General features: G+C 49.3%; 1 protein-coding gene and 1 pseudogene across 7 annotated transcripts in view; one reads left to right on the top strand and one right to left on the bottom strand.

Moving 5' to 3' along the window:
• The window catches only part of LUC7L (LUC7 like), a 29,952-nt gene extending 17,053 nt beyond the window's left edge, over positions 1 to 12,899 (top strand). For 4 of the 6 annotated variants that reach the window (XM_032269357.1, XM_032269358.1, XM_032269362.1 and 1 more), the window contains 5 exons: positions 2,267 to 2,443; positions 9,046 to 9,134; positions 11,242 to 11,271; positions 11,675 to 11,842; positions 12,549 to 12,899. In XM_032269357.1, coding sequence (XP_032125248.1) covers positions 2,267 to 2,443; positions 9,046 to 9,134; positions 11,242 to 11,271; positions 11,675 to 11,842; positions 12,549 to 12,690 — 606 coding nt within the window. In that variant the 3' untranslated portion in view covers positions 12,691 to 12,899. Of the gene's footprint in view, positions 1 to 2,266; positions 2,444 to 9,045; positions 9,135 to 11,241; positions 11,272 to 11,674; positions 11,880 to 12,548 lie in introns of all 6 variants that reach the window. The other 2 variants (XM_032269359.1, XM_032269361.1) reach the window with 1 other exon arrangement.
• Positions 5,690 to 6,318, bottom strand: LOC116543639 (annotated as a pseudogene). Its single transcript, XR_004265660.1, has one exon. The product of XR_004265660.1 is annotated as a 40S ribosomal protein S8 pseudogene (transcript).
• Positions 12,900 to 16,836: the final 3,937 nt, after the last annotated feature.

Below are 16,836 nucleotides of genomic sequence, written 5' to 3'. Positions count from 1 at the left end.
AAAAAAAAAAAAAAAAAAAAGAAAAAAGCATTACTACACAAGCTCATCTAGATCTTCTGTGTTGTCTTCAAGGAGTGGTTTTTTTTTTTTTTAAGACGGAGTCTCGCTCTCTGGCCAGGCTGGAGTGCAGTGGCGCGATCTCAGCTCACTGTAACCTCTGCCTCCCGGGATCAAGCGATTCTCCTGCCTCAGCCTTCCCAATAGCTGAGACTACAGGTACGCACCACCACGCCCAGCTAATTTTTGTATTTTTAGTAGAGACAGAGTTTCACCTTGTTGGCAAGGGTAGTCTCCATCTCTTGACCTCCTGATCCACTTGCCTCAGCCTCCCAAAGTTCTGGGATTACAGGTGTAAACCACTGCGCCTGTTCGAGATTGACTTTTTTTACTCAACATAATTAGCATTTATTTTGAAAGATGTGACTAGGGTGGCATTTAAGGTTTCAGAACTATAGAAGGGGACAGAATATTGTTTTTGCTTAAGTTTTTTTTTTTTTTCTTTTTTTTTTTTTAGTTAATGATGTAGTATACTGTAATGGATATTCAAGTTCTTGTTTTTTTCTCATCCATTCCCCACCTTTTATTTTTTAATATTTGAGACAGCGTCTTGCTGTCACCCAGGGTTGCCTAGGGTGAAGTGCAGTGGTGCAGTCACAGCTCACTGCCCCCTTGACCTTCTGGTCTCAGGCAATTCTTCCAAATCAGCCTCTTGAGTAGATGGGACTACAGGCATTTGCCACCACATTGGGCTAATTAATTTTTTAGAGACTGGATCTTGCTGTGTTGCCCATGCAGGTCTTAAACTCCTGGGGTCAAGTGATTCTCCTCAGTCTCCCAAAGTGCTGAGATTATAGGCATGAGTCACTGCACCCAGTGTGGAATGCATTTTTTTTTTTTTTTTTTTTTTTTGAGACTCAGTCTTGCTCTGTCACCCAGGCAGGAGTCCAGTGGCGTGATCTTGGCTGACTGCAGCCTCTACTTCCCGGGTTCAAGCAATTCCTCTGCCTCAGCCTCCTCAGTAGCTGGGACTACAGGCCCGCACCACCATGCCCAGCTAGTTTTATTTATTTATTTTTTTTGACAGAGTTTTGCTTTGTCACCTAAGCTGGAATGCCATGGTGTGGTCTCTGCTCACTGCAAACTGCGCCTCCTGGATTCAAGTGATTGTCCTGCCTCAGCCTCTTGAGTAGCTGGGATTACAGGCTCACGACACCATGCCTGGCTAATTTTTGCATTTTTAGTAGAGACGGGGTTTCACCATGTTGGCCAGGCTGGTCTTGAACTCCTGACCTCTTGTGATCCACCTGCCTCAGCCACAGGCGTGAACCACTGTGCCCGGCCTAATTTTTGTATTTCTAGTAGAGATGGGGTTTCACCGTGTTGGCCAGGCTGGTCTTGAACTCCTGACCTCGTGATCCACCCACCTCAGCCTCCCAAAATGCTGGGATTACAGGCATGAGCCACTGCAGCCTGGCCATTTTTTTTTTGTGTGTGTGTGACAGCGTTCTCTGTCATCCTAGTTGGAGTGTAGTGGCGTAATCTCAGCTCACTGCAACCTCTATCTCCTCGGCTTAAGCAATTCTCTTGCCTCAGCCTTTCCAGTAGCTGGTATTACAGGTGCCTGCCACCACGCCCGGCTAATTTTTACATTTTTTTTTTTTTTTTTTTTTGAGACGGAGTTTCACTCATGTTACCCAGGCTGGAGTGCAATGGCGCGATCTTGGCTCACCGCAACCTCCGCCTCCTGGGTTCAGGCAATTCTCCTGCCTCAGCCTCCTGAATAGCTGGGATTACAGGCACGCACCACCATGCCCAGCTAATTTTTTGTATTTTCAGTAGAGACGGGGTTTCACCATGTTGACCAGGATGGTCTCGATCTCTTGACCTCGTGATCCACCCGCCTCGGCCTCCCAAAGTGCTGGGATTACAGGCTTGAGCCACCGTGCCCGGCCAATTTTTACATTTTTAGTAGTGACAGGGTTTTGCCATGTTGGCCCAGTTCGTCTTGAACTCCTGGCCTCAAGTGATCCATCTGCCTTGGCCTCCCAGAGTGCTGGGATTACAGGCGTGAGCCTCCGAGCCCAGCCTGTTAGTGCATTTCTTAAATAAAGTGAAAATTGAATTGGTCATAAATATTTGAAGTTTTGTTTGTGTTTTTTAAAAATTTGTTTAAAAGTTACTTCTGTCATCAAATGTTTACATTTTGGAGATTGGATTCATGGTGACTGCTCTGTTTGCCTTTTATCTTTCTATTTTCCTTCTCCAGGAAGAATACAGAAATTCTATGCCTGCGTCCAGTTTTCAGCAGCAAAAGCTGCGTGTCTGTGAGGTCTGTTCAGCCTACCTTGGTCTCCATGACAATGACCGTCGCCTGGCAGACCACTTCGGTGGCAAGTTACACTTGGGGTTCATTCAGATCCGAGAGAAGCTTGATCAGTTAAGAGTATGTTCATCTGTTTCTGGAGAAAGCTGAGTTGTCTTGGGGTGTCTTTACATTCCTTTAATTTTTAAAAACCTTACGTTCTGATCTCTAAGAGCTTGAGTGTTGTAGTGAAATACTCAGGTTTCATCACTTGGATTCACACAAGAGACATGCTCAGAGACCAAAGGGGCCTTGGAGATTTAGTATGGACCCTGTTGTTAACAAAAGGAAATGGCAGCACCGCTGTCGTGATGGCTCATGCCTGTAATCCCAGCACTGTGGGAGGTGGAGGTGGGCACATCACCTTAGGTCAGGAGGTTGAGACTAGCCTGACCAACATGTTGAAACCCCATCTCAACTAAAAATACAAAATTAGCCAGGTGTGGTGGTGCATGCCTGTAATCTCTTCCACTGGGGAGGCTGAGGCAGGAGAATTGCTTGAACCCAGGAGGCAGAGGTTGTGGTGAGCCAAGAGTGAGCCTGGGCAGCAAGCATGAAACTCCATCTCAAAAAAAAAAAAGGAATGTCAGAGCCTATTCCCAGGGTACATACAGTTCCTTGTGTACCTCTGAAATAACTTGTTTGGAGATGAGAAAGAGTCCGTGTGGTCGGTCAAGACAATATCACACATCGTGGCTCCTTGCCTGTGAGCCACCTCAGAAGCGTAAGGTGAGGATGGGGTTTTTCTGAGAGCATTGTACCACCTGGCCCAGCAACAGCCTCTGTTCCTTTCTCAAGGCTCTAAGACATTTAAAAACTTTAAGTACAGAATGCTAGGAAGGAAGGTTGGATGTGTTTCTATGACTTCGAATTGTCTTCCTTCACACTGACGGAGCCTCCCTTACTGTATACTCGGACTTCAGGATAGGATGGTGGGAAATTAGCCAGCCTCCCCACCACCCCTCCCTCCCCGTCCCCCCATATAACTGAAATGTAGTGGAGGGACAGACATGTTGACCCTGACTGCAGAATGCTGCAGTGACCAAGGCCGAGGGCCTTGTGTGCCCCAGAAGGGGCTGCTGAGTCAGGCAGCATGTGCCAGGGCGCTCCACCTGAGGAAGGTCCCCTAGGTGATTGTGCCAATCTGGACTGGAATAGGAGCTGGCACAGCAGTGAGGCTATTCTCAGCCTCTGGTCTTGAAACATTTTGCTTTGTTCCCGAGAGAATTTTGAAAAGCAGTGTACTCTGTCACATTTTTTTTTGAATTGGAATTTTTCTTTATAAGTTTATAGGTATGAAAGATGTAAAATATGTATCCAATGGTATTGTAAATTACAATTTAGTATGCATTTACCACCCCATTAAAAATTTGCTTTTGGCTGGGCGCGGTGGCTCATGCCTGTAATCCCAGCACTTTGGGAGGCTGAGGAGGGCAAATCACTTGAGGTCAGGAGTTTGAGACCAGCCTGGCCAACATGGCGAAACCCTGGCTCTACTGAAAACACAAATTAGCCAGGCATGGTGATGCATGCCTGTATTCCCAGCTACTCGGGAGACTGAGGCAGGAGAATCACTTGAACCTGGGAGACAGAGGTTGCAGGGAGCCAAGATTGAACCACTGCACTGTAGCCTGGGCCACAGAGTGAGACTTTGTCTCAAAGAAAAAAAAAATTGCTTCCTAGCAGGTGGAAATGTTACTTTGCCATTTCTCCTTTAAATTTTCATTTTATAGCCCAGAATTTTGTCCTACTGTAGGTTTTTGTTTTGTTTTGTTTTTTGTTTCGTTTTTTGAGGTAGGGTCTTGCTCTGTCACCCAGGCCAGAGTCCAGTGGCATGATCTCAGCTCACTGCAGCCTCCACCTCTCAGGTTCAAGCGATTCTCCTGCCTCAGCCCCCCAGGTAGCTGGAACTGTAAGTGTTTACCAGTACACCCGGCTAATTTTCGTATTTTTAGTAGAGATGGGGTTTTGCCATGTTGCCCAGGCTGCTGTCGAACTCCTGAGTTCAGTAATCCACCTGCCTCAGCCTCCCAAAGTGCTAGGATTACAGGTGTGACCCACAGTGCTTGGCCCTAACGTAGTGTTGTTTTTTTGTTTGTTTGTTTGTTTTTTTTTTTTTACATCTGCAAGTCTTTTATTTCCTTAATGTGTATTTCCGCATTAGAAATGTGAATGTAGTGAAATGTTTTTCCCTTGTCTTAAGAGGCATTAACTTGGTTAGAAAGCTTGTTTTATCATTATCATTACATTTTATCATTGTAGCATAGAATTGACCAAAACAACACAACTTGTATTACAAACTTTGATAAGTAATTATTTAAGTAACAGCTCAGAATGTGTTTGGAAGTATACCTCGTAATGATATGGAGAGTATGAGTTCTGTGCCCTAATTACAGGAGGCTTCACTCACAGTTGTCCCAGAGATGTCCACCTGTCTCTGCCTCCCAAAGTGCTGGGATTACACATGAGTCACCGCACCTGACCAATCCTTAATTTTTTTAAAAAGATGCCATCCAGGCCGGGCACGGTGGCTCAAGCCTGTAATCCCAGCACTTTGGGAGGCCGAGGCGGGTGGATCACGAGGTTAAGAGATGAAGACCATCCTGGTCAACATGGTGAAACCCCGTCTCTACTAAAAATACAAAACATTAGCTGGGCGTGGTGGTGCGTGCCTGTAATCCCAGCTACTCAGGAGGCTGAGGCAGGAGAATTGCCTGAACCCAGGAGGCGGAGGTTGCGGTGAGCCGAGATCGCGCCATTGCATTCCAGCCTGGGTAGCATGAGTGAAACTCCGTCTCAAAAAAAAAAAAAAAAATGCCATCCTTGAGGCTGGGCCTGGTGGTTCCTGCCTGTAAGTCCAGCATTTAGGAAGCCAAGGCAGGAGAATTGATTGAGCTCAGGAGTTTGAGACCAGCCTGGCAATGTAAGGGGAGACCCTGTCTCTACCAAAAATATAATTAGCCGACCGTGGAGGTGTGTGCCTTTGGTTCCCGCCATTCAGGAGGCTGAGGTGGATTGTTTGGACCTTGGAGGTCAAGGCTGCAGTGAACTGTGATCACACTGCTACACTCCAACCTAGACAAAATCCTCTGATTTTGTTTTGTTTTGTTTTTTAAGAGACAGGGTATCCCTCTGTCACCCAGTCTGGAGTGTAGTGATGTGATGGTAGCTGATAGCTTATTGTCACTGTAATCTGGAACTCCTGGACTCAAGTGTTTCTCTGTCCTCAGTCTCCTGAGTAGCTGCGACTATAGGCGCACGCCACCATGCCTGGCTAATTTTTTTTTTTGTGAACAGAACAAACAATAAACACCTTTATTACATGGATGAAGACAGAAAACAAGGATTTATTTGCCTTTCCGGGCCTTGATTTTCCTAAGATAGAACTCCAGCTCTTTGCCCGCTAGCACATAGCCATCTGCTGGGCCACACTAAGGGATGCACGCAAGAAGCTTGCCCTGACGGAACTGCTCCTTCAGGAGACTGCTGATTTTGGCATTCTTTTTCCTTTTGTCATATTTCTTCTGAATTTTTTGATCGTTTTTGTTTAAAATCTCTTCTTCCTCAGGAGTCAGCTTGGCTCCCTTCTTGTGGCCCGGGGGCAGCGCATAGTGGGACTCGTACCACTGTCGGTACGGCGGGCTGTCGATGAGCACGATGCAATTCTTCACCAGGGTCTTGGTACCGACCAGCTCGTTACTAGACGCATTACAGACAACATCGATGATCCTTGTTTTGCGAGTACAGCACTCTGAGCCCCAGGAGAAACCCCCCGCGTCCAGCCTCAGGGCACGGTGTTTCTTGTTACCACCCCGCACACGGATTGTGTGGATGCGGCGGGGGCCCCAACTCATACTTCCGCTTCTTGTGGTGGGGCTTTCTCTTGCCCCCGGTCTTGCGGCGCTTGTACCAGTTGTCCCGAGATGACCATCGCTTGGTGCTGGCTGGAAAGAGAATTTTTTTTTTTTGTACTTCAGGTTCTGGGGTACATGTTCAGATTATGCAGTATTGTTGCATAGGTACATACATGGCAAGGTGGTTTGCTGCCTCCATCCCCCCCACTTTTTTTTTTAAAGACAGGAATGTCTTACTGTGTTTGCCCGGCAAGCCTCAAACTTCTGGCCTCAAATGATTCTGCCTGTTCAGCCTCCGAGAGTGCCGAGATGGCATGAGCCGCTGTACCTGGCTTTAATGCCATCCTTTAGCGTAACCTTAAAGATGTCATCCACATGTGCCCTGTCGCAGACACAGCGTGAGCATGGGCGAAGGTTTAGAGCTGGAGGTTCCGGTCACCCCGCTCTCCATCCTTGCTGTGCCCTCTCATGCTGTGGGGAATGTGCTCTGATCCAACCTGGGCACGGAAGATTATCCTTACCCCATCATAGCTCTCTGGGTGGAGAAGCCTAGTGATTCTTTGTCTCATTGGCTCTGACTTGCTCTCACTCAGGGTTTCACTTGAGTGAAATGGCTCGGAGTTGATATTGGTAGTCATCGGTGTACAGAATGGTGCTGGTGCTTTTCCACTAAGCTCGCCTTGATGGTATGTTCATTGGTGAGGTTTCTTATAGCCTCCTCCCCTTACAAGGTTTTCATAATCAGCCTGATGATTCAGGTCGTCTTGTGTTGAAAGCCAGGTGCTTTTGACAAACCAGTAAAAAAAAAAAAAAAGCCAGGTGCAGAGGATGTGTGTTCTACCTCCCTCAAACTCAGTTTAGTCTAAAGCCAGCACAACACCCAGCACCCTGAGGCTGGGCTGCTTTTTGGCAGCAGGAATTCTGTTCCCAGTAGCAGGATGTGTTTGATCAGATATCTCTGTTCTGTTTTACCATAAACTAGCTTTCTGGGTTGGTTTGAAACAATGTGATCAATTCCTTGTGAGTTAGAAGTATAGGACAGTCTGTTACCAAATTGTGAAAATGTAATGATAGGCTGGGTGGCTCAGGCCTATAACCCCAGCACTTTGGGAGACCAAGGTAAGAGGATTGCTTGAGCTGAGAAGTTCAAGACCAGCCTGGGCAACATAGCAAGATCCTATCTCTATAATTTTTTTTTTTTTTTTTTTAATAAAAATCTGTCATTTTGGAAATAAAATAATTTTTGTTACTTTTTTGGCTTGAGACGGAGTTTTGCTCTTGTTACCCAGGCTGGAGTGCAATGGCGCGATCTCGGCTCACCGCAACCTCCGCCTCCTGGGTTCAGGCAATTCTCCTGCCTCAGCCTCCTGAGTAGCTGGGATTACAGGCACGTGCCACCATGCCCAGCTGATTTTTTGTATTTTTAGTAGAGACGGGGTTCCACCATGTTGACCAGGATGGTCTAGATCTCTTGACCTCGTGATCCACCCGCCTCGGCCTCCCAAAGTGCTGGGATTACAGGCGTGAGCCACCGCGCCTGGCCGGAAATAAATTTTTTTTTAATTTGACAGAGTCTTGCTCTGTCACCCCAGGTGGAATACAGTGGCGCGATCTCGGCTCACTACAACCTCTCCCTCCCTGTTCAAGCGATTCTCCTGCCTCAGCTTTCTAAGTAGCTGGGACTACAGGTGCGTGCCACCATGCCTGGCTAATTTTATGTCTTTTTAGTAGAGACAGGGTTTCACTATGGTAGTCAGGCTGGTCTCAAACTCTGTACCTTGTAATCCACCCGCCTCGAACTCCCAAAGTGCTGGGATTATAGGCATGAGCCACTGTGTCCAGCCTAAAAAAATTTTTTTTTTTTTTGAGACGGAGTTTCGCTCTTGTTACCCAGACTGGAGTGCAATGGCGCGATCTTGGCTCACTGCAACTTCTACCTCCTGGGTTCAGGCAATTCTCCTGCCTCAACATCCTGAGTAGCTGGGATTATAGGCACGCGCCACCATGCCCAGCTAATGCTTTGTATTTTTTTAGTAGAGATGAGGTTTCACCATGTTGACCAGGATGGTCTCGATCTCTTGACCTCGTGATCCACCCGCCTCGGCCTCCCAAAGTGCTGGGATTACAGGCTTGAGCCACCGCGCCCGGCCTAAAAATTTTTAAAAATTAGTTGGCCATGGTGGCCCACGCCTGTAATAGTACCAGCTACTCAGGAGGTGGAGGTAAAGAGGATTGCTTAAGCCTGGAAGGTGGAGGCTACAATGTGATTACACCACTGCACTCCATCTAGTCTGGGTGGACAGAAAGACTTCAAAAAAAAAAAAAAGGTGGGTGTGGTGGCTCACGCCTGTAATCCCAGCACTTTGGGAGGCTGAGGTGGGCAGATCACAAGGGGAAGAGATTGAGACCATCCTGGCCAACATGGTGAAACCCCATCTCTACTAAAAATATCAAAATTAGCTGGGCATGGTGGCATGCACCTGTGGTCCCAGCTACTTGAGAGGCTGAGGCAGAAGAATGGCTTGAATCCAGGAGGCGGAGATTGCAGTGAGCCGAGATTGCGCCACTGTACTCCACCCTGGCGACAGAGCAAGACTCCGTCTCAAAACAAAACAAAAGTAAATAAAATGTAATGATAAACCATTTTTTCATGCATTATCTTCTTCATTAGGAAGTATTAAAAATGAATGTGTTCCCATTTCCTAAAAATGTCTCTTCAGTTTTTAAATTACCGATACTGAGCTCATATAAAGGTGCTTTGTTAAGTAGCATTCACACTCTGGTTTGTGTAACTTGCTCTTCCCCCATTTTTCTGTTTCATTTATTTAGAAAACTGTCGCTGAAAAGCAGGAGAAGAGAAATCAGGATCGCTTGAGGAGGAGAGAGGAGAGGGAGCGAGAGGAGCGTCTGAGCAGGAGGTGAGCCCGGGGCTGGCACTGGATGGGCTGCCCCGGCCTCGGGCGTCCCCTGCTGCTTGGAATAGTTTGGGCCTGCTCAACAGGCCATTATAAGAGAAAGAAGTGAGGCCAGGCCCGCTGGTTCATGCCTCTAATCCCAGCACTTTGGGAGGCCGAGGTGGGCAGATTACTTGAGATCAGGGATTGAGACCAGCATGGTGAAACCCTGTCTCTACTAAAAATACAAAAATTAGCTGGACGTGGTGGCATGTGCCTGTAATCCCAGCTACTCTGGAGACTGAAGTGGGAGAATCACTTGAACCTGAGAGGCAGAGGTTGCAGTGTACTGAGATGGTGCCACTGTACCCCAGCCTGGGCAACAAAGCAACACTCCATCTCAAAAAACAACAACAACAACAACAAAGGAGAAGTAAACACATGGCATATTCAGTCCAACAGAACAAAACACAGCCCAGCCTAGCCCAGGACGGTGTGTGCATGGCAGTCAGGAAAGGCTCTGAGTTCTTGGAGGCTTCGTGTGGCACTGCTGATGATTTACTGGGTGCTCTGGGGCTGTTGGGTGGCTCCTTAGGAGGGGTGGTACCTGCCGCCTTGTGGAGAACAGTGCTGGTGCGGGAGTGGGGGCACCAGGGCCTTGGGGAGCTGGGCGGGAGAACCTTTGTGGAGGAGGTGGCAGTTGAAGCCAGGCAAGGGGCTGAAGGAGTCTGGGAAAGTTCTGGGTTAGAACTGATGGGATCTGCCGTTAGCGTGTGAGGTGTGCAGAGGAGGAAGTGAAGCTGGTCCTGGTTTGTGTCCCCGAGTTGCTTCTTGGTGAGTTTGGAAGGCTGGGCATGGTGTATTGGAATGGGAAGAGGAAGGATGGAAGTAGCAGGTGCTTCTGGCCACACTCAGCTTGAGAGGCCGTCTTGAGGTGGGGGTGTTGAGTCTGATTGGAGTTGAAAGAAGAGCTGGGAGCTGGAAGTAACCTCTTGGACACAGCTTATTGTCCAGGAAGGCTCCCAAACCGCTTTCCCTGAAAGAGCTCCTCAGTGTGTAACTCAGAGAGGGCGAATGTTGTTTATTGTATTTGTTGTTGTTTTAATTATCCAGCAGGAGATTTTTATTGTAAGGAGATTTAAACAGTATAGAAAAAATATTATGCAAAACAGACTCCCACTTTTTTTGCATGGAGTTGGACATTTTTACATGCATGATCATGTTTAGGTCATGTATGTTGTGGGTGTACATGGGGCCACTTGACCTTAATGACTGTACCTTAATTCTTAGCAGGGGCATAGAATGAGGCCTTGTAGCTTACGTTTTTCATACTCTGGTTGTGTGGCAGAATGAGCTCATGACTCTCACCTGGCAGGAAGCCTGTGTCTGGAACTGAGGGCTTTGCTTTCACTTTGCTGTCTTTGGTGTGCCCCACTCAGCGCCTGCACATTCTGTGCTGATGTCTGTTGTCAAGACTGGAGAAGCATTTGTAGGACTTGGGTGCTGCACTGTTAACTGTCAGTGTGCACCGATTTCCCACGGCCCTTGTGATGTTATGAGGCTGTGTCTTATGCTCGGATGTAGTCCCCTCGGTGACACTCAGGTGCCACTGAGTGTGCCACAGAGTGGCGGTGGGGATGGCCACATTGGCACTGTCCATTCAGACTGGAAACATGCAGGCAGCTCAAAAGCAGCAAGTCTTTGGGGAAATGTCTCACTTCTTGGATTAGATTTGGAGCCCTCCCCGCAGATGGTGAGGAATAGGGGTGCTTTCGGGAAGTAGTTCATCTTTTTTTTTTTTTTTTTTTTTTTTTTTTTGAGATAAAGTTTCACTCTTGTTGCCCAGGCTGGAGTGCAGTGGCACCATCTCAGCTCACAGCAACCTCTGCTTCCCGGGTTCAAGTGATTCTTCTGCCTCAGTCTCCCAAGTAGCTGGGATTACAGGTGCTCACCACCCCGCCTGGCTAGTTTTTATATTTTTAGTAGAGATAGCATTTCATCATGTTGGCCAGGCTGGTCTCAAACTCCTGACCTCAGGCGATCGGCCCGCCTCGGTCTCTGAAAGTGCTGCGATTACAGGTGTGAGCCACCCTGCGCTCAGCCCTGTTCACCTTTTTTTCCCCCTTTTTAGGTCAGGATCAAGAACCAGAGATCGCAGGAGGTAGGTTTCCAGATCCATTAAAGTGTTCTCAGTCAAATATCTTTTTCCATTCGCCTTTTTCTTAATATTTACTGTTTATGCCATTACAAATGTTGTCTGGCAGGAGGGCTGGCTTGTGGAGGGCACAGGGCAAGGGGTTGCTTGGTACAACAGAGGGTTCCCACTGTTGGTGAGAGGGAAGGTTGGGGCCTGCAGGGTGACAGGAGTATCCAGGCCAGATGTTTTCAGGAGGCCTCATTGGAAAGGGTCTAGCCATTGGAGATAACTGATAGAAATATGTTAAATTTGGGGAAATAGGGGGGAAATGTCAGCAAAGCAGCAAGAGCAGAATCTGCTGAGGGGTGGGGCTGTGGTGGCGGTGGCACCTGTGGAGTCTCAGCCTCGGAACCTTCTGATTTTTCAGGTCACGCTCCCGGGATCGGCGTCGGAGGCGGTCAAGATCTACCTCCCGAGAGCGACGGAAGTTGTCCCGGTCCCGGTCCCGAGATAGACACAGGCGCCACCGCAGCCGTTCCCGGAGCCACAGCCGGGGACATCGTCGGGCTTCCCGGGACCGGAGTGCGAAATACAAGTAACTACTCTGACTCCTTCGGTAGCTGCAACCAGGAGTGAGCCCTTCTCTGTGTTCCCAGGGTCTGCTGGGGGCCGTGTCTGGTGGGGATGGGCCTGGGCTGGCACCCAGGACTAGGGCCGGGGAGTCACAAACGGGACTCTGAGGTCTGGAAAGAGGCGAGAGGGCTGTGGAGGAGCTCGCGCAGCACCAGGTGATGCCGCAGGAGCTGCACGTGTGTGCCCAGCCTGCACCCTGGGGCCCTGTGCACCATTGCGCCCATACACAGAGTGGCTGAGCCTTAATGTCCTGACCAAGCCCTGCTTACCTCTGCTTTCATTTTTGTTTTTGGTATTTTTTTCTGCGCGCGTACGTACGTGTGTGTGTGTGTGTGTGTGTGTGTGTGTGTGTGTGTGTGTGTGTGTATTTCTGCGCGCACACGTGTGTGTGTGTGTGTGTGTGTTTTAGCATAGTGTTGTGTTCTCCTTTCCTCCATTTATGTTGTAGTGGAGGCTCTCCTTATTAAAACTCTTTGCAAAGGTCACTTTTTAATGGCTACCTAACATTCCATATGTGGTGGGCAGGTGTGGTTGGCCTCCCGGGGGCTTCCAGATATAGGGGGTGCATGGCCTTCCCTGGCCTGGTCTGTGGGTCCACTGTCAGTACCTGAGCAGCCAGCAGAAGTGGGGCAGCAGCCTCCACTGAGCCTGTGGTTCCCATTTCCCAGGTTCTCCAGAGAAAGGGCATCCAGAGAGGCGTCCTGGGAGAGCGGGCGGAGTGAGCGGGGGCCCCCGGACTGGAGGCTCGAGAGCTCCAACGGGAAGATGGCTTCACGAAGGTCTGAAGAGAAGGAGGCCGGCGAGATCTGAACCTGTCTCCGGGTGCTGTAAATAGTCTGATAAACATTCGCACAGTCTAAAATTACCCTTTATATTTGCTGAATATAACTCATCTTTTGTAGTTTAAAATTTCTATTGTTTTGGAGCTAGCTGTGAGTTTCTAGAATTGTACAGAGTTGCTCCTGTGTTTTGGGGTCATGTTGAGTAGGAATAAATAAATACGACGACTGCCTCCTGAGGCTGCGCTGGGGTCTGTGCTGTCCTCTGCCTGGAGCTCTTCACCGTGACCCTGTGCCAGTGCCACCAGTACCTCACAGGCAGCAGGACTTACTTGGGGACCACGTCTTGTCTTCTGGCACCCAGTAGATGCCAGGGCACTTCCTGTCCTCGGCACCTGACCGACGGGACCCAGATGTACATGGCTGTTTGTTTGCTGGGTCCCACGCACCCTTCTGAGTGGCTGAGCTGTCCATCTCCAATGGGGAGGAGAGAGGGGCTCTATTCTGTATTCGTTTAGGAAAAGCTGTCTTGTGTGGTCAGCTGTTGCCACATCCTTAACTTGGGACTCAGGTGAGTTACACTGGACTTCCTGTTTTGAAGTTACTTAGCACAAAAAAATGCCCATGTGGCTGGGAATGGTGGGGCACGCCAGTAGTCCCAGCTACTACTCAGAAGGCTGAGGCAGGAGGATTTTTGAGGCTGAGGTGAACCTTGATTGTGCCACTGCACTCCAGCCTGGGTGACAGAGGAAGGCCCTGTCTCAAAAAAAAAAAAAAAAAAGGTGGGGTTTGACTCATGTTCCATGTGGGCTGATGATGTTGCCCACTTCTCAGTTCTTTCCACTGCTCTACATCGGGCAGGAACTTTAAGACCAAAATGAAGGGCTAGGCATGGCAGCTCATGCCGGTAATCCCAACCCTTTGGAGGGCTAGACAGGTGGATCACTCGAGGTCAGGAGTTTGAAACCAGCCTGGCCAACATGGTGAAACTTTGTCTCTACTGAGAATAAAAAATTAGCCTGGCGTGGTGGTACACATCTGTAATCACAGCTACTAGGGAGGCTGAGACAGGAGAATCGCGTGAACCCGGGAGGCAGAGGTTGCCGTGAGGTAAGATCGCATCCCGCCTAGGCGACAGAGCAAGACTGCCTCAAAAAACAAAACAACAAAAATGAAGCCCTTCTGCAAAGGATACGTACTAACTAATGTGTAGGTAATGGGAACTCCTTCCCCTTTTCACTATCTGGGAGATTTTTTGGAGGGGATTCCTGGGAGTCACATTGTTAACATATAGTCACCCTCATCCGCTTTCTCTCTGCAGAAGTACAGGTGCCACCCTTGAGCTGATGGGCTCAGTGGGCACACACGGGCACCATGGTCTGGGTCTTTTCACGATGTAGCTGGTGGCCCTGCCCTGGGCTCTCCTGCCACAGGCTGTCCTTTCCGGGGGACATACGGGTAGGTGGGCTGCTCTGCCAGCCTGTCAGCTGTCTCCAAGGAAAGGAGGGTGGAAGGGGCTGCCCTGTGCAGGAGTCACTTGGGATTAGTGCCATGCTTTGCAGGCCCCATCCTGCACTTGGCACTGAGGGTACTCATTCAGCCTGTGTGCTTCCCTCCTAGTCTTGGAGGGAGTGGCTGGGTCTGGCTCCCTGTTCCCAAGCCTACATTGTGGTCATGGCTGTGGCTGCCTGGCTGAGTGTTTGCATCCCAGGTTTTCCTGGGGCGTAAGCAGACAGTCCCACCCTCAGGCCCATTAGCACTGTGAATTCTTTGGATCCTTTTCCACGTAGACACTTGTGGGTGTAGACAGTTGTTTTTTGCTTTGCTTTTCTTGTCAGGGAGTGGGGTTTACAAAAAAGGTGCTGTGCCCCTGGCCTTCAGTACCCACATCCTGTGCCCTGTAACTGCTGATTACAGTTGAAGGACAGGCCCCCTGGGATGCAGCATCAGTGTCCTGGGCCTTCCCTGGTAGCCTCATGCTGGTGCAGCCATCCAGGGCACAATCTGTGCAGGGAGAGGTGCCCCTGCCTCCCTGCTGTGCGGGGACAGTCAGGTGGGCTCTTTGCACATGTGCCAGGTGGCGCTGACCACACTGAACTTCATACCCCTTTCTGCTGATACCACGGCAGCTCTTCCTCCCTCCCTCCCTTACTGCTGTCAGAGTCTGCTGTAGGGGACCCACGTTTCACTCTCCATCCGATACAGCGAGTCCTTCCTCTCCACAGCAGTACCAGTATATCTCGCTCAAGATGGCTAGCGGGAGGTGTGTGGGTCTGGAAATGCATCCCTCCCATGTGAAGGAGTCTGTGGTGGCACGTGGAGCAGGCCTTTGCTCCACCCACGGAGCTTCATTTTGGCCTGCAACCCAGGCTGGATGAGAACAGAAGAGAAGGGACCTCTCCAGAACATTTGGTGATTTAAAATTATTTTTTTGAGACTTTGTCATCCATGCTGGGTTGCAGTGGCACCGTCAGGGCTCCCTGCAGACTCCTGGGCTCAAGTGTTTCTCCCGCTTAGCCTCCCAGGTGCCTGGGACTTAGGTGTGCACTACCACATTTGGCTAAGTTTTTATTTTTTGTAGAGACAGTGTTGCTCACAGTGTCTCACTGTGTTGCTCAGGCTATTCTTTTTTGTTGGCGTTCTATATATATATATATTTTTTTTTTTTTTTTTTTTTTTAAGAGATGGGGTCTTGCTATGTTGCCCAAGCTGGAGTGCAGTGGCTGTTCACAGGTGCGATCCCACTACTGATCAGCAGAGGAGTTTTGACCTGCTTTGTTTCCACTCTGGGCCGTACACCCCTCCTTATGCAACTTTGTGGTCTCCTGTTCCTGAGAGGTCACCATATTGATGCCAAACATAGTGTGGACACCCAGTCGGCAGAGCACACTACAGTCCAGAATTCCTGGGCTCAAGCGATCTTCCCACCTCATCATTCCGAGTAGCTGGGACTACAGGCACGTGCCACCATGCTCAGTGCTCAGGCTGTTTTTGAGAACTCCTGGGCTCAACTGATCCTCCCACCTTGGCCTCCTAAAGCACTAGGATTACAGGTGTCAGTCACCGTGGCTGGCAGTGGTTTTTTTTTTTTTTTAAAGATAAATATCTCTGCTTGGTAGGTGCTATCGATGCCAAACTAGCTGGACAGGGGTGGTGCATGGTGCCACCTTTGCCTCCTGCACGGGGTCCCCTTGGGTTTGGGGAGCGTATGGGCCTTGGCTGAAGCCCTGAGTAGGTTAAGGGTAGTCCTGCAGGGAGAAGAGGAGGATGCGGACAGGGGCCGAGGCCATTTCCCACCCCAGTTGTGCAGCCCTCGTGACAGGCAGGTGCTGGGCTGACGCAGGCTGAGGACCCCCATCTTGGGCAGCATCTTTTGGAGGATGGTGTGGCAGCCTGTAGCCAGGGCTGTAGAAGGGCCTCCTGCTTATTCCCACATCTGGAGGGGTGAGTGTTTTTTTTTTTTTTTTTTTTTTTTTTGAGACAGCCTCACTCTGTCCCCTAGGTTGGAGTGCAGTGGTGCAATCTTGGCTCACTGCAACCTCTGCCTCCTGGGTTCAAGCAGTTCCCTGCCTCAGCCTCCTGAGTAGCTGGAATTACAGGCGCCCGCCACCACGCTCAGCTGGTTTTTGTATTTTTAGTAGAGACAGGGTTTCACCATCTTGGCAAGACTGGTCTTGAACTCCTGACCTTGTGATCCACCCACCTCAGCGTCCCAAAGTGCTGGAATTACAGGTGTGAACCACCGCACCTGGCCTAAAATGTATAATAAAATGCATATAAAACTTACTGTTGTAACAGTTTTTCAGTGTACAGTTTAGTGGCATTAAGTACACTCACATAGTTGTGCAGTCTTCACCACCTGTGCAGGCGTGGTTTTGAAAAGGCAGAGTGGGCCAGCTGTGGTGGTTCACGCCTCTAGTCCCAGGAATTTGGAAGGCCAAGACGGGTGGATCACCTGAGGTCAGGAGTTCGAGACCAACGTGGCCAACATGGTGAAACCCCATTTTATTTTATTTTATTTTTTATTTATTTATTTATTTTTATTTTTTTGAGATGGAGTTTCACTCATGTTACCCAGGCTGGAGTGCAATGGCGCGATCTCGGCTCACTGCAACTTCCGCCTCCTGGGTTCAGGCAATTCTCCTGCCTCAGCCTCCTGAGTAGCTGGGATTACAGG

Source organism: Sapajus apella, unplaced genomic scaffold, assembly GCF_009761245.1.
Source record: "Sapajus apella isolate SASKATOON/1434 unplaced genomic scaffold, GSC_monkey_1.0 scaffold192, whole genome shotgun sequence".
NCBI classification, from domain to species: Eukaryota; Metazoa; Chordata; class Mammalia; order Primates; family Cebidae; genus Sapajus; species Sapajus apella.
The sequence above is the reverse complement of the archived record's forward strand: the minus strand, read 5'-3'. Positions and strand labels throughout refer to the sequence as shown.